Source organism: Mauremys mutica, chromosome 2 (assembly GCF_020497125.1).
Source record: "Mauremys mutica isolate MM-2020 ecotype Southern chromosome 2, ASM2049712v1, whole genome shotgun sequence".
In the NCBI taxonomy this organism is placed as follows: domain Eukaryota; kingdom Metazoa; phylum Chordata; order Testudines; family Geoemydidae; genus Mauremys; species Mauremys mutica.
Genome location: NC_059073.1, coordinates 291,589,299 through 291,610,919, shown reverse-complemented (window position 1 = coordinate 291,610,919; position 21,621 = coordinate 291,589,299). Strand labels below are relative to the sequence as shown.

General features: G+C 44.5%; 2 protein-coding genes across 6 annotated transcripts in view; one reads left to right on the top strand and one right to left on the bottom strand.

Annotated features, from left to right (window-relative positions):
• Positions 1 to 14,080, bottom strand: part of LOC123363293 (tubulin beta chain-like) — a 50,153-nt gene extending 36,073 nt beyond the window's left edge. The window contains 2 exon segments of the mRNA XM_045004159.1: positions 1,740 to 6,221; positions 13,842 to 14,080. Of these exon segments, the coding sequence (XP_044860094.1) occupies positions 1,740 to 1,819 (80 nt within the window). The 5' untranslated portion in view covers positions 1,820 to 6,221; positions 13,842 to 14,080.
• SETD2 (SET domain containing 2, histone lysine methyltransferase) overlaps positions 9,242 to 21,621 on the top strand; it is a 145,056-nt gene continuing 132,676 nt past the window's right edge. For 2 of the 5 annotated variants that reach the window (XM_045003716.1, XM_045003715.1), the window contains exon 1: positions 14,000 to 14,919. In XM_045003716.1, the coding sequence (XP_044859651.1) occupies positions 14,882 to 14,919 (38 nt within the window). In that variant the 5' untranslated portion in view covers positions 14,000 to 14,881. Of the gene's footprint in view, positions 9,303 to 13,980; positions 14,920 to 21,621 lie in introns of those variants that run through there. The other 3 variants (XM_045003713.1, XR_006576688.1, XM_045003714.1) reach the window with 3 other exon arrangements.

Sequence of the window (21,621 nt, the reverse complement as noted above, 5' to 3'; positions counted from 1 at the left end):
ACCCTTCCAAGTCTTCTGTATACATTAAAAGAAGTGAAAAAAGAGGGCAGAAACCCATTTTATCATCCTCTATAACAGTGGTTCTCAAACTTTTGTACTGGTGACCCCTTTCACACAGCAAGCCTCTGAGTGCAACTCCCCCTTATAAATTAAAAACACTTTTTAATATATTTAACACCATTATAAATGCTGGAGGCAAAGCAGGGTTTGGGGTGGAGGCTGACAGTTCATGACCCCCCCCCATAATAACCTCGTGACCCCCTGAGGGGTCCCAACCTCCAGTTTGAAAACCCCTGCTCTACAGATCATCTTTAGACTACCCCTTAGTTGTATGTTCCCAGGGTTAACTCACATAAAACAGTGGAAGTCTGTTTGCAGTTCTAGCAGAGGATTTTCAGCGGCATTCTGATTGGCCCCAATCTGCTGCCATGGAGTCAGTGGTAAAAGACCCACTGGCTTCACTAGGAGCAGAATTAGGCTAAGGCAGGGTGTATTTTTTAAAATGCCACCCTTCAAGCTTTGATGAAATAACCTATTTTGAGAAGTGCACACATTAAACTCGCTGTTACTCCGATTCTCTCTATAACCAATATCCAAGTACAACATTATCTTAACACTTCCTATCCCAACCAGGCCAAATCACCACCTTTGTTTCCTCCCTCAATAGTATTTTGACTGTAGTTCATTATACTTCAGTCTGAACTCCCCCTGCCAATTTACTCCTCATTCCCCTCCACTGCTGAGAAGGAGGCTATGTTCTTCCGCCTCTGAGAGATGGGGTGGAGGGTGTGGTAAGGGGATGTCGCTAGTCACACTTCCACTCACCGATGGCACAGGTGTCCAGCACCACCCCATTTTGCTGTTTGCTTCTTCTTGGACCAATTGGCACTTCCAACAGTCATAGGACTTTCTGGTCCAACATTTTTCCATCTCCATTTAAGGAAGGATGCCGCCCTAAGTGTTTCTCATGGTTTAAAACACTCTAGCCTCAGAAAAGACACCCCGCATCCCCATTTCCAATCAATGAGAGGCTAATCTAAATTACAGCTGAATATAAGGACAGCCAAGAAACTGGATGTTCACATCATCTTTTGGCATATTAATTAGCCAAAGCCTTTAAGCTTAATTTAGTGTACTGTGGCACAGTCACATTATAATAGTGTTATTTGCTTACTACAACCACTACAGTTAATAGCCTGTAAATGAGCCTTTCCTTTATGATAATCCATTTCCAAAGGCTTATTATTTTGCTGTAAAAATTCAATCCACGCTGAATCTTTACAGTTAAGATCTCAGCTTGGGAAAAGCTTCTTTACAAACTGTCCTACATATCCCTTTGGGGCTTTGAGTTATTGCATGGGAAAAAAAAATTGATCTTATTTTGTGCTTCCAACTCAGCTGTGGCCACTAAGATTCTTACCAAATTTGGCAGGGTATGTTAGTCTATAAAAGTGCCACTCTGCGTTTAATGAGCAAAGAGCGACTTCAACATCAACCAACCACTGAAAGCCAAAAAAAAAAATCCAAATATGTAGTGACCAATAGTTATCCCCATCTGATGATGTTCAATTTTTTATATGCTGTAACTTGGTGGCTTCACCCCAGTTCCAGTTGGATTGGTATCCACAGGCACAAAAAAGCTGGGTACCTTGTTGACAGAGGTCAGTTGAATTGCCTTGTACCAAATGGGTCTTGGAGCCCAAACTACTGTTTTACCCCTTGTGATGGAGTCCACTCACCACAGCAGCGCCTCCTGCTGGTCATCACAGAGATTAGCTCTGCTAGCCGGTACTCCCTCTGGTGGCACCTCTCCTGTCATCTTCTCTGCCTGCAGACCTCACTCAGTCCAAGTACCATAGTGTTCACTTCATGGCTCAGCCCTCCGGCCATGTCACCATCTACGGTTATCCCCTTCCGGGAGGAGGGGAATTAGTACCACAGTCCAAATTGTGCCACTTCCCCAGTGGCAAGTGGGGTGGGAGGGGGCAGGAGGAATTGGGCCCGCTCACTACTCTGGGTCCCAGCCCAAGAACCTTGTGGATAGCAGCCTCCTGCTGCATCTCTTTAACCTCGGTCTCTGCTGCTTCAATTCCCTGGGCCACTTCCCCATGGCCCCAGCACCTTCTTCATCCTTATCCCAGGGCATTCAGCCAGCAAGTTCCAGCAGCCAGCCAGGAGCTCCCTTTGGTTCCCCCAGTCCCTGCCAGCACCTGAGAGAGAGCACTTGCTACCAATTCTCTCAGCCCCTCAGAGACACAGCCCTCACAGCCTGAGCATCCAGCAGCCACTAAACCTGCTCTGCCCTGCAACTCCCTTTTATGTGAGCCTGCTAGGCCCTGATTGGTTGCTTCTTTCACAGCCTCCCTAGGCTGTTTGGAGGACTCACCTTCACTGCTCCTTTCTGGGCTGGGGTGGCAGGCCCATGAGGCCTCCATTAACCCAGTGTGGGTTGAACACCCCATCATGCCCCTACTGAGGCTCCCTCCAGAACATGGTTAAAGCACATTGCCAGTGTCTTTCAAATGCTATTCACTGTCATGTTGTGGTGGGTGAGGGCCCTCTTGAGTCCCCACTAGATCACAATTTGGGCTGCTCACAGAGTCCTTCCCTGCTTGTGGCATACAAGGGATTCTTCAAACAAAAAGGTTCCTTCCCCTCTCCATCCACTGGGAGAGGCAGAATCAGAGTAAAGGAAAAAAGGCAAAAGGGGATCAGTCTTTTGGTCACCCCTTTGGGGTTCAGCTTATCTGCAGACTCTAGTGTCCTCGATCAGGGTTAGGGTTTGCCTCCAGCCCCTCTTTATGCTCACCCCCATTTTATACTTAGTCCATGAAGTCTCAGGGGCAATAGGTCTGCAACTGTCTTCCTCTTTGCTGCTCTATCCCTGTCCCCAGCTGTCTCTGAGGCACAGCATTCTTCCCCTAGCTGCCCCTCTTCCGGTGGCATGCTTTCCTTTTCCTCCCTCCCGGCACAGCAACCTTTGCAGGTGTATCTGGCTGGTGCTGGCTGAGCCCATAAGAGCTCGTTAACCTCCTCTGAGAGTGCCCCCTCACAAACCCTACCCCTCAAGTTGGAAAGGCCGTCTTAAGGCTGGTCATCTTCGTCTCCAATTTCCTGCTGAAAGAAAATCTGTACAAGGATGGTCCTTTCCCTCCCAGTGTTGCACTCTGAGACTATAGGGTTGCAGTACAAGGTACCATCGCATTATACACAGGTTTATGTCTTTTATGGTATGGAGCCAGTATGTGGGGGCTTGATCTGTGGTCAAGGAGACGGGGCTACTCAGCAGCTAATAACTGAGAATCCACCGCCCACTCATTTGCTAGTGCCTCCTCTTCAACAATTGAGTAGGCCTTTCCCTCTAGGGAATAGCTTCCTGCTCAGGTATAGGATTGGGTATTCCTCCCTGTTGAAGTCCTGTAAAAGCATGGCACTGGGACAGACACCTGAGGCATCTATATGTGAAATGAATTCATTGGGAGGGGGAATCAGGGTTGAAGAGCATGGGCATCCGGCACAGTGGTGTTTGCAGCTTGTTAAAAGCTTCCTCACTGTTCCCATTGTATTGGATCTTCTCTGAGTTGTTACCTTCTATGAAGTCTGTCAGGAGGGCTGTGAATGAGGCGAAGGGCTGTGAATGTCAGGCCAAGAAAATGCCTCACTTGCCTGGGGAACTGGGCATCCGTTAGGGCCTGTACCGTGTCGATCACTGGTTTCATAAGGGTGCCCCCTACACAGTACCCCAAATAGATTACTTCAGTCATGGTTATTCAACATTTTGCGGGGGGGGCTGCAAGACCTGTGTCTCGAAGGGCTTTTAACACTGCTTTTAAGTAGTGTAGATGGTCTCCCCAAGTAGGACTGTAAAACATCATCTAGGTAGGCCACAGCATACTGATGATGCAGACTGGGGATCCTATTCATAAGTTGGAAAGTTGCGGCAGCCCCATGGAGGTTGTAAGGCCTAGGGTCGAATTGGAAATACCTGAAGGAGTTTGCAAAAGCAGTTTTCTTGTGTGAGGATGGGAACAGAGGGATCTGCCAATAACCTTTCATCAGGTCAATAGTGCTCGGGGACTTTGCTGGTCCTAGCTGCTGTAATAACTCCTCTACTCTTGGTATCGGGTAGGCATCAAATGTCAAAATGGAATTAACCTTCCTGAAATCTATGCAAAACCAAACCGTCCAGTTTGGGAATTAGAACTATAGGGAGCCTCCATTCACTTCTGGACTCCCTAATTACCCTCATCTCCAGCATTGCTCATACTTCTCAGAATGTGTCCCACATCCTCCATGGGTATGGCAGAGGCTTCTCTCTGATTAGCTGGCCCGAGGTGATCTCTAGGTGGCATTGGACTGCGTTCTCCCGCGGAGGGCGAGGGGGGAGGAGGAAATACAGTCCCAAAGTCATTGGTCAGTTGGAGAAGTTTCTTCTTCTGTGCAGGCATACAGGCACTGGTGTCGGTTCTTGGCCATGGCATACTTGGGGCCCTAATTTGGGCTCTGTAAGGGAGGAAATTATCAGCAAGGCCTCTTGCATCGTCCAAGGTTTAAGAAGATTCACATGATAAATTTTAGTTTCCTTCTTTCTACCTAGCAGTTTTGTCTCATAGTCCAATAGTCTAACAACTTCAAATGGACCCTGCCACTGGGCCATTAATTTTGACTCAGCTGAGGAAGCCGTTGAAGGATCCAGTCATCAAGGTAGGTCTGTAGTTGTGCCCCTTAATTATATTTTTGTTCCTGAGTATGTTGGTCCTTTCTCAAATTCTCTCTTGCAAATACCCCTAGGTCCCCGAGTCATTCCCTGAATTGTAAGACATGTTGGTCTGCACTTAAGGCGCCTATGCCCTGTTCCTCTCAGCCCTCTCGTAACAAGGCCAAGAATTCCCTGTGGTTGGCAGCCATAGAGTAACTTGAAGGGACAGAACCCTGTGGAGGCCTGCAGGACCTTCCTTAGGAAAATCAGGAGTGGCAAGAGTAGCTGGTCCTAGTGCTTGTGGTATTTACTAACGAAGTGTCTCAACATTCCCTTCAGAGTCTCATTAAATTGCTCCACTAGGCCACCTGACTGCAGGTGGAACACTGAGGTTTTCAGGGACATGATCTTCAGAAGGGAGCCTAATTTGCACATCAACTGGGAGGCAAACCTTACTTGTTTACAGCCCTTAGCCTCCTCTAAGTCCAGGCCTTGGTAGGCCTGCCTGTACCAGACCAGTCAAGTGTGGAACTAAAAAGCCCACTGCTCAGAGGGCTACAGAGATGCTAGTGCCACTCTCTCAAATGTAACTAAAAAGACCTCAGGATTATTGTCTGGTCCCATCTTGGTTAGCTTCACAGATACAGGTCAGGGACACGCCTCAGTGGAAGCGTAACCCACTGGCATTCTGTGGGAGTATAGGGCCAACACTATCTGTTGTATCGTTTCCTTGAGTAACTCCTGCTGCTGGGTCTTCAGTCCCCTCAGCAGCTGTTGCGTGGTTTGAACTTGCTGTCGGGTAGCCCACGGCCGCAGCAATTGCCGGAGCTGTCGTTGCTGAGCCCCGTGCTGCTGTCGCATGTCCGCTAGCCATCTACACCACTGCTCAGGTTCCATCTTGCTCAGAACTGCTAAGCTCAGTAAACACCCTTGTATCAGGTGTTATGCCTGCATTCTCCACCCCTTGAGGTGAGTGAGGGACCCTTTGGGCTGCTCACAGAGTCTTTCCCTGCTTGTGGCATACAAGGAATTCTCCAAACAAACAGGTTCTTTCCAATCCTTTGGTCACCTCTTTGAGGTTCAGCTTATCTGCAGCCTCTAGTGTCCTTGATTAGGGTTAGGGTTGCCTCCAACCCCTCTTTTTGGTTACCCCCCACTTTATATCTGGTCCATGAAGTCTCAGGGGAAGATGGGTCTGCAAATGTCTTCCTCTTTGCTGCTCTATCCTTGTAGGCCACTTTCTCCAAGCCCTCTGCCCTAGTCATTCCCTAGCTTTCTCCTAGTCACATCCCCTTCCCGTGGTAGGCGTTCCCTTTTGAAGATTCCTCCTTCCGGGCACAGCAAGTCTTACAGGTGTGTCTGGATAGTGCTGGCTCAGCCCACAAGAGCTCGCTCGCCTCTTCTCTACTAGAGCGTGGGCGCGCTGCTTCACGCATGTCCTGTGGAGTACCTGTTCTGTGATAGACAGAAAGCTTCAGTTCAAGGCTGTCTCTCTGGCTGCTTTTGTCAGGCAGATGTGTTTCTTAAAAAAAGAGTATATATGAACATGAGTACGGTGACTAAATACGCTTCAAAAATACAGTTAAAAACACACACACAAATATATCTATATAAAAAATCAGAGCAAAGCAGCAACTGCCTCTTTCAGGGCCCTGGGACCTTCCATTCTAAGCGTGTCACAAGTTTCAAATAGTTCGGCTCTGGTTGGTATCATTGCCACATATATGATTTTTGTGTCTGCTTTAATTTGCCATTTTCCCGCACAGGGCAACTACCTCAGCACCATTAGTATGTCACATAACACCATATTCTGATGGTTGTGAAGAACCACAGGCTGACTAAAGCGTGGGGGCACCGTGGGACAAAGTACAGACAGAGGGCTTGCAAATGTCCGGGACAGGGCGGTCTTGAGAAGGAACAAATGAATAAAGACACTGGGCCAAAAGGGTATAGAGCAGAGAGAGACAGAAATACAGGCCCCTCTGTGCCACACACTATTATTTAGTATTATTTGGTCAGCACCAAGAATGTGCTTGGTGCTGCACAGCACCCAGAAAGAAAGAGTGCCTGCCCCAAGGAACTTACAGTCCAAGGCCTCAATCCTGCTAACACTTATTCATGTGCTTAACTTTAAGCATGTGAAAAGCCCAAGTGATGTCTCATATGCTTGAAGTTATTATCACCACCTCTCCTGATGTTCTAAATCTCAGAACATTTGGTGTTTTTCTTAAGGCCCCAGTTCCCAGGAATAAAGAAAATCTGAGCTTTATTTAACTAAATTATTTATTTATTAGGTTAAGCATTTTTCAGCCCTCTTGATTGTGGAGAAAAGCTTAAAAAAGTGAAACCTACAGGCTCAAAAACCAGAAGGCAATTCAGAAGAACCTCAGCCTTTTTTTAATAGTCTCATGATTTTTGAATATTTGGTGTTGGCAATACTGAATTAAGCACATGCATAAGTGTTTGCAGAGCTTAACAGAAGATGAGGCACACTAGGAAATTCAGAGGTAAACGTGACTTTTTTAAAAATAAATCTACATCTTGTGGTTAAATACTAATCCCAATATTATGTTTATTCACCACACAAAATCTTGCTGCACCATTTTCCCATATGCACAAGAGACTGACAGGAGAACCATGAGAACAAAGTGTTATCATCTGAATACATTTTAAAACTCTGTATTCATTTCTTTATTGATAGAGTTTTTACACAAAGAGAGAAAATGAGACCAGGCTCTGGAAACAGAGAGAGAAAGAGGTGGGGGCAACAAAGGCAACTAGAGAGACACAGAACTGTTGCAGCAGTCAGAAAACATGTCCAGAGTCTGAGGTCAATCAACCAGGTGTAAATCCACAATAACTCCATTAACTTCAATGGAGATACACAGACAGTGGTAACAGATCAGAATATGGACTTAGAAGAAAAGGCATATTTTAAATCATAAAAAAAGAACATAAAATATTCACCAGACAGATCCTAGTAAAAATATTTTACCTCTGATTCAGCAAGCTATTCTGTGGAAGTCCAATATTAACCCACGAGTACAATCAATTGGACACAACAGTAAGAATTGCTATCTCCTGCATGTCACTAACTCTCCTTATTTTATTGCAAGTGATAAACATGATAATTGGTGTTAATCGTAAAGCCCTTACTTCCTGAGTCATGTGAATATACGATACCCTCAGCTTTCATGGTTGCAGAAAAGAGCTTGAAAATGTGACTGAAGTGCAAACTAAGGACTAAAAAAACTGAAGGCAAATATGGAGAATCCAATTTTTTTTTAAAATCTCATGATTTTTAAGCTAATCTAATGACTAGGGTTTGATTCATGATTTTTAAATCTCTGGGGTTGGCAGCACTGCTCCTATTATGCAAGCACATGTGGTTCTAAAGTTCAGTAAAAATCTGTCTAATAATAACAGTGACTACAGAGTACAATGAGGACAACAGCCCTACGCTGGCCATACCTCAGCAGTTTATCTGGGAGATGTTGTCTTTAGTGAATATTGTTTAATTCACTTTGGATAAGGCATCTAATGGCCTTCAGGCACAGAGCGCTAAGGTAACTGTGTGAGCTGATTCCTGATACCCATGCAAAGCCCCTTTGAAGTTTATGGGACTCCACATGGATGCAGGATTCTGCAAAGACAGGGCTCATTGAAGGACTGATGCCTAAAATATGAAATAGTTGAGTTATCAAAGTAACAGATAATGATGTTCTAATTACAGCCCAGCCAAAGTGACAACAATAAATTTCCTTATGTACTGGCTTAATGGTTTGCAGGAGCAGAGTCTACATGCACACAGGATCAAGCTCCTAATAATTATTGCTGGTTAAATACAGTAAAAATATTGTCAGATGTTGACAAATGTTATTTATCAAGTAAATTATTCATATTAAATCAGCTATAAAGATGACCAAATACTTCAAAAAGTGAGTTAACAAATACCAGCATCAAGTCATATATTTGAGCAGCTGCCTATGATTCCAACTCTGCAAACACACATGTGCTTAACTTTAAGCACACAAGTAGCACCTATTAGGGGGCCTAATAGTGATGTTACACAGACCAGAGAAAAACATACTTTAACTAGCAGATCCCAGGCTGGGTTCTTCACACTAACTGAAGAAACAACTTTTCATTCATAAACTGAATACATTTCATCTAGAAATTGTTGAGACATTAACTACAGAAGCCCATAATTCCTTTTTCAAGAGTCACTTTTCAGAATGAGTTCACTAACTTGTAAGGGAAATCTTTGTTAGTGACACCACACAAGTGAAGGATAGTACTATATCATCCTAGAAAAGAATGATGCAGAGTCTTTTCTCAAGCATAAGCCTATTTCAAAGAAGCAACAACTAAATGCTTTACTGTTCAGCCTAAATGAACCTGGTGGCTTACCTCAGACTTCCTTTTTATCACCCCACAGCTATTAGAGGCAGACCCTGGGCGGAACACAGGTGGTGACTTACCTCAGCGTCTTGTTAGCCCCAATAAAAGGAGAGAGCAGACAGCCTCCCTCCCCCTAGGGAAATCAAAGACCCAGCTGTACTAGCACAGCAATAGGGTATATACTGAGGGAATGCTACATCAGGTAAGAGGATTAATAAATTCTACTGTATGGATTTATTTTAGAAAAATAATTTATTAAAAGTTAGGGTTACTTTCATACCCCCATGACCACCAATGGGGGATTTAAAAATGCATCCTCCTAAGCCTGATTGAAAAGTTCTTTAATTTAAGAGATCCCCAAAGGTAAAATACAGTTGACCTAAAACATTTGAATTGGATAGGATCAAACACAGTGTAGTCTACTGGGAATACAGGCAGCCTAAGACAACATAGGCTAAAGTCCCTTTTGGTGGCACATCCACTGTCCTTGACACACTTTGCTTGCTCCTGCTTCTTAACAAAACCAGTGTCCAGGACTCTTTTCAGCTCTGCTCTTGTATAATTACTATCATGGCTAGTGTTTAAGTGTCTAGACAGTAGTAGGGTGACCAGAAGTTGTGATTTTATAGGGACAGCCCTGATATTTGGGGCTTTTTTTATATGGGCCCCTATTACCTCCCACCCCATCCTGATTTTTCTCACTTGCTATCTGGTCACCCTAGACAGTAGACACCAGAGCAGATACAATCAATTGAGCTGCCTATGGGTAGATGATTTGGTGCCGATCATGCAAACATTTATGCACGAGTGTGGGACTACGCACATGTACTAATCAGTTCAGTAGGATTGCTCATGTGGATAGTTACTTGCATGCATATGTGCATACAAGATTAGGACCTTGTTGCTTCCTGTATATTATTTGGATCTTCCCTGCCATGACCTCATACCATGACCTCATACCAGGAGTTTCCTAATATGGGAAACTCCCTCCAGCCAAGCCCCTTGTAGCTGGGCTGAGCTTGTAAACTATGAACATTGTTCTGTGTGTATTACAATTACTTTCTCTGCTTAATCATTCTTTTTGGCTGCTATCCCTAACAAACCATACTCAACCATGTATTATCTACATACTAACAGTCACCACACAATAGCATATTAATTAATTGATTTGTGGATTATTTAATTAATTTTACACGATATTCAATTAACAACTAACAATAGACACCACTGAATGCTATCTGACAAGTGTACTGAACAGATTGTGTGTTGTATTGAATATCGTATTGCATATTGCAGCACTTTCAGCTTGATCAAATCCCAAATTTGGAGGTTGTTTTAAAAAAAAGTCTTCATGCAAATTTAAATTTCAGCCAATAATACTGTAATTTAAACAACCCCCTGCCCCCACTACAGCCCAAATAAATTTGTTAGTCTCTAAGGTGCCACAAGGACTCCTCAGTTTTTTTTGCTAAATAATATTATCACTAGAAAATGCAAATGTACAAGGGAAAGTAAGTAAAAACTAAAGAGAAAGTAGAGCAAGATTAGATTTGAAAAGTTCCTTGTTCTAAGAATTTCAGATGCTAAGGCAGAAGTAAAGATAAGTTTATCTTTAATAAATTATTATTTCTAATATTTTTATTAATAAAAGTTAAATTACTTCTTCTGGCTTTCCCAGGGCATCCTATCTTCTCTGTGTCTATGTTTTAGGCCTCAATCCAGTGAGTTGCTCCATATGGGTTCTCTTTACCATTCACTTAAATGCCTTTTACCCCAATCCTGCACAAATTCACATGCATGTTTAGCTGTATGAATTATGCCCTAACACTGCCATGAGTTTCATGTATGGTGCATCTTCACTTAAATCAACATGACTATGTGTGCGCACAGGTCTTCCATGCAGAACTCGCTGCAGGTAACGGTGTAAGACTCATTGTAGTAAAGTTAAGCATGTGTGTAAGTGTTTGCAGAATTCGGGCCTATGTGTGTAAATATTAAGCGTATGTGTAAGTATTCATGGGATCAGAGCCTTAGGCCACAAACTTGCAACTTGTTACGTACAGGCGAACCTTTGTACTCATGTGGCGACCCAGTGACGTCCACAAAGGCACAGCGGTTCACCTGTCTGGGTTCAGAGCATTGCCCTGCAAACTCATTAGGAGGCTACTGTCTGTCTGTCTGTACAGTACTGAGAATGATGTTGTTACTTAACAATTAATTGATGATGATTATGGCCGTATCCCTTTCATGATGCATTCAGAGGTAACTGTCCCTTGTATTGTAGATCTTTTATATTGACTAAACAGCATTCATTATTTGTTGCTGTTTTTAAAGTAGTTATTGATGAATAAAATTATTTTATCGTGCCTAAGTAGCAGGCTTTATTTTACTGTTGCTGTAAAAAATGAAGGATAAAATCAAAGAAAAATTTCCAGACTTTTAATTTAGTAAATTCTAATTATGAAATTTTTCAATTGCATCACCAAAATGTTGTGTATGATTATCAATCAGCTTTGGGTGTCTATCTTACTTGAGAGACTCCACTTTGCATCTTACGTAAAATTTCATCATCCACAAATCTCTGCTGGAGGTTTAAAAACCTGAGTGGCTAATATCCCATTTAAGGTTAGCTTGTATATGTGAATACACAATATCTGTTCAGTAACAATAAACTCCTTTTCAAAGATTCTCTTGCAAATGCCTCTCAAAACCACATTTCAAGATTAAGGCCTCAGTTCAGAAGTCAGCTCTGTGGGAGTTAGGTCCTTGCACCTACAATCATGCAGATATAATGGCAGAATTGGAGCCTTAATTTTGTAACTTCTTAGGATACTACCAGGTACTTTAGGGTCAAGATTTAATTATTGATTTTTTTCCCCACAAAAATTAATAGAAATGTTTTAATTGTTTTGTTCAGACTTCAGTGAAAACTGTTTGCCCCTGACCCTGCAAGCTGTTCCACATGCATGGACCTTTGAGCCACCTCAAGTCCCATTGACTTCAGTGGGACTCTGTGCAGGTGCAGAGATCTGATCAGCTGGTAGGATCATGGCATGTTTGGATTTAAACCTTTTATGGCAGTGTCTATAATATAAACATTGCAGTTGCTGTGCAAGTGCAGGAGAACCAGCAAGCAAAAATGACTCATCTGCTTTTATTATCCAAGCTGATTGAAATGCAAAACCTAAACAAACATAAATGGTGAAAAATAAGGCCTCGATTGTACAATAAGCTCCACGGAGCTGCAATAGGGCTATGTCGGGGTATGAGAGTCTCCCCATCCATTCATAGCTTTGTGGAATTTAACTCAAGAAGGGACAATTATGATAACCTAATCCAATCTCCATTTTATACAGACCATAAGATTTCACCAAGTGATTCCTTCATCAAGCCCATAACTCCTGGTTGTGCTAGAGCATATCTTTTAGAAAAACATCCAGTCTTGACACATGGAGCTCATTGTGGGATAGGGATCTAATTTAAATTCCTCCTGTTTTAAGAATCAGAGACCAATATGGTTCAATGGTTCATGCCGGAGATCAGGAAATTCTGAATAGTACTGCTGGCTTTCCCACTAGATTCATGGTTGACGTGTCCAGCTCAACTAGAAGTTACAGTCTTGAGGCAGGAATTACTGGGTGAAATTCAATAGCCTGTGATATGCAGGATATCGGACAAAATGAGCAGAATGGTCCCTTCTGGCCTTAGATTCTGACGTGTCATTGAAGCTCTCTGCCTCAACTTCCCTGTCTGTAAAATTGGAATAATACATGCCTCTCTGGTGTGCTGAGGATTGATTAATGTTTTTAATCATGTTGAACATAATGTGTTATGTATCAGAGAGGTAGCTGTCTTAGCCTGGATCTGTAAAAAGCGACAGAGTCCTGTGGCACCTTATATACTAACAGATGTATTGGAGCATAAGCTTTCACGGGTGAATACCCACTTCGTCAGATGTATGTATTACATGCACTACATGCATCTGACTCTTTGTCATGATGTGTTATGCAAGTACTAAGTATTTTTTTATGAATAAGAAGCTAAGATGCTAACATAGGTAAAGAAATGTCCTTGATAAAAATAGTAGACAAGGTGGGCGAGGTGTAATATCTTTTATTGGAGCAACTTCTGTTGGTGGGAGACACAAGCTCTCAAGCTTACAGAACTCTGAAAGCTTGTCTTTCTCACCACCTTGTGTCTCCAATATCCTGGGACCAACTTGGCTACAACACTTGAGAAAAATGTTTTTTTAACCTGTGTCCTGTGGTGCCACTTGACTCCGCATGGTAGGACTACCATGTCCACTGACTAATTAGTCCACACACAGGAGTGACTTGTAGTAAAATGCACCAGTGTCTACCTTTTCCAGTAAACTGGGGGCAAGCTGTGCAATGGCTACGCGAGAGGAGGGAAATCAAGTAAACGTACCAACGCTCTGGATGGAGGTAAATAATGTGATGTAATGATTACGCAAATTATCAGAAAATCTATAGAAGACAAAAATACAGCCCTTGGACTGGGGAAATCACTGAATGTTTATATCCATGGAACAGGTTCTTGAACGGGGAGAGGGCAATGGTCCTAGTTCCCAAATGAAAAAAAAACAGACTGCAAACTACTCATCCGGGAAGAAAAACCTGATCTTCAATACAAGCCCCAAACCAACAAAACAGACATGTCTCCTTTAATAGTGAGCTTCCTGCTCCATGTTTGTTTCCACGACATGAAATTGCTTCTTTACCTTGCAGAGAAGGCGCCGCAGCTTGCATTTATGGCAGTTGCTTGCTTTGGGGCCTTGTCGCTGTTTCTCTCGCGCTCTGTATTTTCTGTTACTCTCTTAGTAGGAAGTAGATGAGTTACAGTTTCCGTTTGTGTTTCAGAGCAGGAGGAGGAGGGAGCGAGGAAGAAGCCTCTAAGCTCAGCCACCGCTAAAGAGGAAAAATACAGTATAAGGGGGAGGGGAGAGCTATTAAAAATATAATCCACTTTTAACTGCCAGAACTACATCATAAGGGGCTCTGAACCCACCCCCACCCCTTTCTCCAGGGAATCGGATCGAACACCTAGAGCAGAAGAGGAGCAGAAACCGAATCAGCGACGGGGGAAAGACACATTCGTCCACGTCTAAACTTGAGGATTTACAGTTACTGAGGGAAGGAGGTTTCAGTTGGGTTGATTTTTTTATTTTTTATTGTATTGCTTGGCTGGATTATTTCATTGGGAAGAAGAGTGGCTCCTTTTTGGGGTGGGGCCTGGATCTCCGTGGAGGACACAGCCCACCCCGCTCTCTCCACCACCCCGGCAAGGCGATCGCTTTTGGAGGGAGAGGATTATTGCTAATTATAAATTGGCTTCTTTCTGCCCCCTCCCCCCGCGGGATGGAGGGGAGCCCCATGGCCTGGGCAGCGGCAGCAGGTTCCTGTTCCTGAGGCTGATTTCTGTGCATGGGAAGCGTTTTGTTGGCTGCAAGCGGGTGGCCGGAGGAGAATCAGCCCTGAGACACCCTCCTACCACCAGAAACTCCTCGCCGCCGGGACAGTCCCTGGTGCCCATTGTGGTGTCCCCATCCCCGGGGAGGAAGAGGAGGATGTGAAGGAGGCAGCCGGGGCAGGAGAGCGCGCACCCCCGAGCCCCCCAGCCCGGAGGTGGTTTGGTGTCTCTGGTGCGTGGGGACCCGGAGGAGCAGAGCGGGGGGGGTTGTCTAACACCCTCCCCTCTCTCTCTATGCGGGGCGGGGGCTGCTCGGATCCTCGCTGCCGCTGATAGAGGGGGAGGCCGAAGATGGGGGATTTTTATGATCCGGAACATCCCACCCCTGAGTAAGTATTGAATTTCCCCACCCCTCGCCGCAGGCCGGCTCAAGGGGGGGGGGTGTCCCCCACCCACGGCTTGTTCAAGGGGGGGGCACCCACACACCTGAATTGGCCTGCTATGGGGGGAGTCCCCCCCCCGGGGCCAGGCCTGCTCGTGGGGTTCCCCCCCCCCGGGGCCAGGTCTGCTCTCCTCCCCCCCCGGGGCCAGGTCTGCTCTCCTCCCCACCCGGGCCAGGCCTGCTCGTGGGGTTACCCCCCCCCGGGGGCCAGTTCTGCTCTCCTCCCCCCCCCGGGCCAGGCCTGCTCGTGGGGTTACTCCCCCCCCCCGGGGCCAGGCCTGCTCTCCTCCTCCCCCCCCGGGCCAGGCCTGCTCGTGGGGTTACCCCCCCCCCGGGCCAGGCCTGCTCGTGGGGTTACCCCCCCCCCCCGGGCCAGGCCTGCTCGTGGGGTTACCCCTCCCCCCCCCGGGACCAGGCCTGCTCGTGGGGTTACCCCCCCCCCCCGGGCCAGGCCTGCTCTCCCCCCCCCCCGGGCCAGGCCTGCTCGTGGGGTTACCCCCTCCCCCCCCGGGGCCAGGTCTGCTCTCCTCCCCTCCCCCCCCCGGGGCCAGGTCTGCTCGTGGGGTTTACCCCCCCCCGGGGCCAGGTCTGCTCCCCTCCCCACGCACCCGGGCCAGGCCTGCTCGGGGATCGCCCCCAGGGGACAGGCCGGGTTTTTTTTGTGGGGGGGGGTTAAGCCCCGGCTGGGGGGAGGCAAAATGGTTCCCTGAGCGGGCTGGGGCCTGGCGCGGGAAGGGCACCCGAGGCGGCGGCGGCGCGGGCAGGTGCGCGCGGGGCTGGAGTGGGGCTTGTGGGCCTGTCGGAGCCGGCGGGAGGGTTAGGCCGCGCATCCGCGGCCTCGAGTGAGAGCCCGGCCCGGGAAAGCAACGGCTGAGCCGGGGAGAGGTGCAGTGTGGGGGCGGCGAGGAGCCCACAGCCAAGGGCAGGCTCTGCTTGTGGGGAGGGGGCAGGGCGGGTCATTCTCCTTGTAAGCCCCCGAGAGTGTATGTTGGGGGGAGGACTGGGGGGGGGTCACTCTCCCTGCCCCCCCTGCCCAGGGGTCTGTTTGGAGGGGGCTGGAGGGGGTCACTCTCCTTGCCACCCCTCCACCCCCCAGTCTCTGGGGGGAAGGCAGGGTGGGTCACTCTCCCTGTCAGCCCCTGAGACTGTATGGGGGGGGGGGGGTTGTTCTGCCTGCCACCCTCCAGGGGTCTGTTCGTGGGGGAGGTCATTCTCCCTGCCACCCCCCAGGTGTGAAGGGGGGGCAGGCTGGGGTGGTCATTCTCCCTGCCACCCCCCAGGTGTGAAGGGGGGGCAGGCTGGGGTGGTCATTCTCCCTGCCACTTACAGCTCTCCCAGTGAGGCTCTTTCTCCACTTTTTTGTGTGTGGATGATTAAATGGCTCCTCTCCCTGCCTGCTCCTTTGTGAATAGTCCCCAGTTCCCTTAGGGATGGGTAACAGGTTGGGACTCAGGCTCTGGCCAGGTAGGTGAACATGGCATTCTCAGAGAGCTACTGAAGTTGAACTAAAGCCATGTTGTGCCCCTGCCCCATTTTCTAGCTGAAGGGAAAAATGGTCAATGAGATACAAGCCTGAGGAGGGGACAGACTAATGGCTGATGTTTGTTTGTTTTTCTCTCTGCCAGGGATTTTCACCAAAACATACACACACAACAAGCAGCATGTCAGGGCTGCTGGTTTCATCGCCTCTTGGAGAAGGTGGTTCAGTAGCTAATAGTGTTTTTCGTCTTCTTCCTCAACAGTCTAACAGTTAGCTACTGGTCCTGAATAATATTTTGTGTTTATAGCATGCTTTGCATCCTGAAGGATCCCAGAGTGCTTCATAAACTTTATACATGCAGCATCACTGAAATGCAGTCACCTCTGGGATGGAAGGAGGCAGACAACTGGCACATAGCACTCTTCCAGTGCAATAGTTGGATGGATGTGAAGGGTAAAAAGGGATATTTTGAACAACAGTGCAAACCTTTTAAGCAAAATGCCACAAGATCTCTAATGTTCAAGGAGAGCAGATGGGATTTATGTGTCACCCAAAATGAGGTTTTGCTGAATGATGCTTACATCTGATGCTTCTAAAATTAGTAAAATGCCAAGGATTTGGTTTGAATTCAGTTTCTGTTTTACTAAGCCTAGATCATAGAGTCTCTTATTTCTTCTAGCAAATGATGAATAGGTGTATGTAGAAGTGCTTATTCATAACAGATAAGCCTAATTGTTGGTGTAATTTTTGGCATTCCAGGTCATTTCAGTATTAAAATAAGTAGCTCATATTAAGCTCATGTTAAAAAACCTATTTATCATCTTGCATAGTCACCAGTCACTTAGAACAATCTCCAAACATATCGTAAACCCGATTTATAAAAATTCATATTGGCTTTATTTAACAACTTTTAGTTACAAATATTTCTTTTATATTTTATCACAACAGGGGTTTATTATCTCTTAATAAATTTATTAAGGGGTGGGATTTTGAAAAATCTTCAGACAAAAGTTATGTTAGAGAAGCCTTTTGAAGTGTGGTCATGTAAAGAATCCATAGAGAAGCTGTCTTCTTAATCACCTTCCTGTGTATTAGATCCTGGAACCTTGCTCTTATATATCTGATCAGTGTTTCCCACTCTGTTAAAGCAAGTGTTATATCTTATTCAGGCACATGTCCTTCTATAAAGCAAAAGGTGCATATGCTTTATAAAGCAGATCAGTCATGGCATCTTCTTTAGAGGCAGGAATGCTTTGTCTTTAATAACATCCTTCCCCTTTCTCAAATGTCACATTTTAAAAAATGCAGTGCATAGCATGTTCCAGTAGCCAGTTGAGTATTTTCAAAGTACAGTTGTCTGTCATGTTGGAGGACACAGGTTAAAAACAAACCATGATAGCTGCAGGATATTTTATGCTGCTGTAGAAGATGGCTTCCTCCAAATATGGTACCCGCGCAGGGTACAAACTATCAGCCTGTATGCAGACTTGTCACTGACAGATTTCTTACTCTGTTGCTCCAGAATTTCTGTTCGTCCCCTTTGACTGGGAGATTAAATGAAATACTTGTTACTTATCCCTGTAGCTAATGCAATTAATGACCTGTCTGAACATTCTTGGATTTCTTATACTGTTTAGGTGTAGTTGCTGTGAAAAGAAAGAGGAGATACAAATCCTGGTTTTTCAAAATATGAAAATGTAACTTTTAATGTCTGAAATGTATAAATAAATGGTGGTGTTTTGGAGAGTGACAGTAATGGCTAGGTGACTTGAACCCTTAACTGGAGACCAGTAAATCAATAGGCTTGTACCTAGTGCAGTGGTTTTTCTTAATGGGACTATTGCTGAGTAAATTTTGCACTAGATATATTAGACTGAAGGAAGCTGTTTAATCACATGGTTGGATGTTATATTTGTAAGTGCCAAGATATTGAACTTGAGTGTACAGTGATGATGCCACTGACTTGAGTTTTCTTGTAAGGAATTAAAGTCCCTTTACACTTTCACCTGCTTATGTTTTATGGTACGTGTTCCTCTCAACAGTAAAACTTAGAATTTTTGTGAAATTCACAGTATAAGAAAGCCAATTCATGTTGCCTTTGTGTGAAATAGAACTTGCCGTATATCTGGATAACTGCCTTATAGACAGTCTTTCCTAATTTTTGTGTCCAGATTCAAAGTCACATTCATTGTAAATCTGTCTGGTTTTCTCTTGTAAATTTGCATAGTATTGACTTTGATTTAGCAGTGATATTTGACAAATTAGTTATTTTTTGTTTGTTTTTGAACTTGGATAGGCTAAAGTGGGAGGAAACGTAATCTGTATGTGAGTAAAGTTACTAGTGAGCATATAGGCTGCTAGTGGTGCAATTAAATGCTGGACAAACTATTTTCTTAGAGAAGAAATTCAGTTTATTTTTCAATTCAGATTATGTATGTATTAAAATACCCAGTGAATTGAAAATGCAAAAACATCTTAAATATTCCAGATTAAAGCTGACACTTTTGTGGCACTAAATATTTGTTCACTGTGAGACAAATTCAGAGAAAAATTTTGTAGTTTACTTTAGATATTTGTAAACCATTTATTACACCCGGAAACTGGAATACACCACCAAGAATTTCCTGCAACAAAAAAGCAGTATGAATTAACACATTTGAACGGTATAAGGCTGAAATCTGCACTTGTTTCTTGTTTTGCTCTCTGCTGCAGGTTATAGCTTGGCTGTATCTTCTTCAACTTTACTGCCAAAGGCCCCAGACCTAGGTGGGTGACACTGCCCATCCACACATAAAGGTCCGCCTATATGGATCACCCTACAGCAGAAGTTCCCAAACTCTTTTTTTTTTTTCTGTACACCCCCCCCCCCCCCCTCTTTGGAGATTCATGTTCTAACATAGGGGTAAGAGGAGAATCCGGATGGTGCAGAGTTTGGAGGGAGTGGGGGGAATCCCCAAACGACCAGCGTGTACAGGGAGGAGGCTTGTACACCTTGTTTGAATCCCAGCTGCCCAGAACAGTTACTCATGTGCACTCAATGGTTCCACCCCCTCTGTGTATGCATGCGCACGCCAAAGTGTGAGGTTTTTGTTATGGGGCCAGGACATGTCTGCAGTGCCATGGTTATGTTGATTCTGAGTGCAGCCACTAGGGCTGGCGGGGTAAGTGTTTGAGAGAGGAGGAAGGTGTGGGTTCTTGGGAGGGTTCTTGAGAAGCTGGTTGGCACTAGAATGGCAGTATGGCACTGGGTGTACTGGGTAATAGTTCATTTTTAACCAGTCAGGTCCTTGCCTCCCCCGATAACCTCAGTGCACCCCTCAGTGGGGCATGCCCCACAATTTAAAAACCAGTGCCCTTCAGGATCAGGGCCTAAAACTATGGTATTCAAAATTATTGATAGATTTTTAAAATATTTTAAGGAAATGTTTTGTCTAAAATTTGAGCTTTATAGTAGTTGCCATGACTTTATTATTTTTCAAAACTTGTTGCTATTTTAAAGACTCCTGGGCAATTTAGTACTGTTTGTGGGTTGTGTCACTTTGGGATTTGATTACTTTTTTCTTGTTGGCAGCTGGATTCTATTTTCTTTTCCCCAAGAGTAAATTATCGGTAGCTTAGTGCCCTCAACACAAGGTAGGCACTCCTGGCAAACACATTGTAGGTGGATATAGTTAAATCAGAAAGGTAGTTCCCTCAATTATGTTGTTATAATGCATCAGGGAGACACTAATGCAACTGAAAAAGACTTATTTTACAGCTGCCTCTCCTTTTGATCACTCTTCCTTATTAGAGAGACTAATGGTCTCCCAGGGCATGAAACTGAGGGAGGAAACTTGGCTGTTGTGGCATGTGAATTTTTTTTAACTACATTCTTGAGATTACTGCACTGTGTCACTTGCTTCTCTAAGAAAGAGCTATTTTAAAGAAAAAAATGACGTAATTATATGATGCATGTACAACTTAGATTTTGAGCCTAATATCCATAAAAACAGATCATTTGTAGCTTGCAGGTCCAAGTTTGTATACATCTTTTTATTAAAACATCTCAATGTTGTTCAATAAATAAATTGAAACCAGGCAGAAAACTGTCAATGCCCTAGATTTCTGCTTACACCACTTATAATTGGAGTGCTGGGAATAATTTTAAGTCCTTTTTTATTCTCTCAGGCAAGTCAGTCTTAAAGAATGAAAGCATCCAAAGTGTCTTTTCAAATGAATGTAGCATTTCTGTTAAATTATGCAATTAATGTACCCATTGTTTTCTATTTCTAGAATCTGTATATATGCAGTCTAATTTTACGACAACTATTCTGTTTTTCAGAACTTTGAAACATAAATTTCTGCAGGCACAAATTGTATTGGGCAGCACTACTTTGGTACATCTTTCCTATTTTCAATATTTTTTTCTCTACAGGAAGGGATACACAATGAATAATAATAGACTTGAACCTCCCCCTTTGTCCCCAAAATGCTTGCTATAAATTCAATGCAGTTCTCTTGTGCTCCTGAAATGTACACTGTGAATCTTGTCATTGCATTGATACCTGGACTGCATTGGGGTAGCTAATCATACCACTTGAAGGCTTAATGAGGAATCAGTTGAATCCAGTACATTTATGCCCATTTTGAATGTAAATACTTACAGCCAAAACTTTCAAACTTGGATGCCTAAAGTTAGGCACCTCTATCTCTATTTAAACACCTTAAGAAGTGGCCTAACTTTCACTGGACACCACAGTTCCAGCTGAAGTAAGATTTGCCAAACATCTGCAGCGTTCACTGAAAATCAAGCCACCTCTATTTTGGTGTCGGAATATGGAATTTAGGTGCTTAGCTTTAGGCAGCCAAGTTTGAAAATTATTCCTGTGTTTCTGAGAGAACAGTACTTGCATAGTGTCTGACCCTTCAGTTACTTACTACATGGTGTAGTGCTTGCTTCAATGGGACTACTCTCAGCAGCTGAGTCTGCATCTAATCATAAATGTTTTCAGGGTCAGCCCCATAATTTAAATTAGATATAATTGTCCCACCCAGTTTGAACATACTTTGAGGTAATGTAGAACTGAACAGTGCACAGTACCCAATTGTGGGAAAATAGCGTACTGACTTGTTCACATAAGCAGATTAAATTATTTGAATAATTCATTAATTATCTGCAGACTATTCATG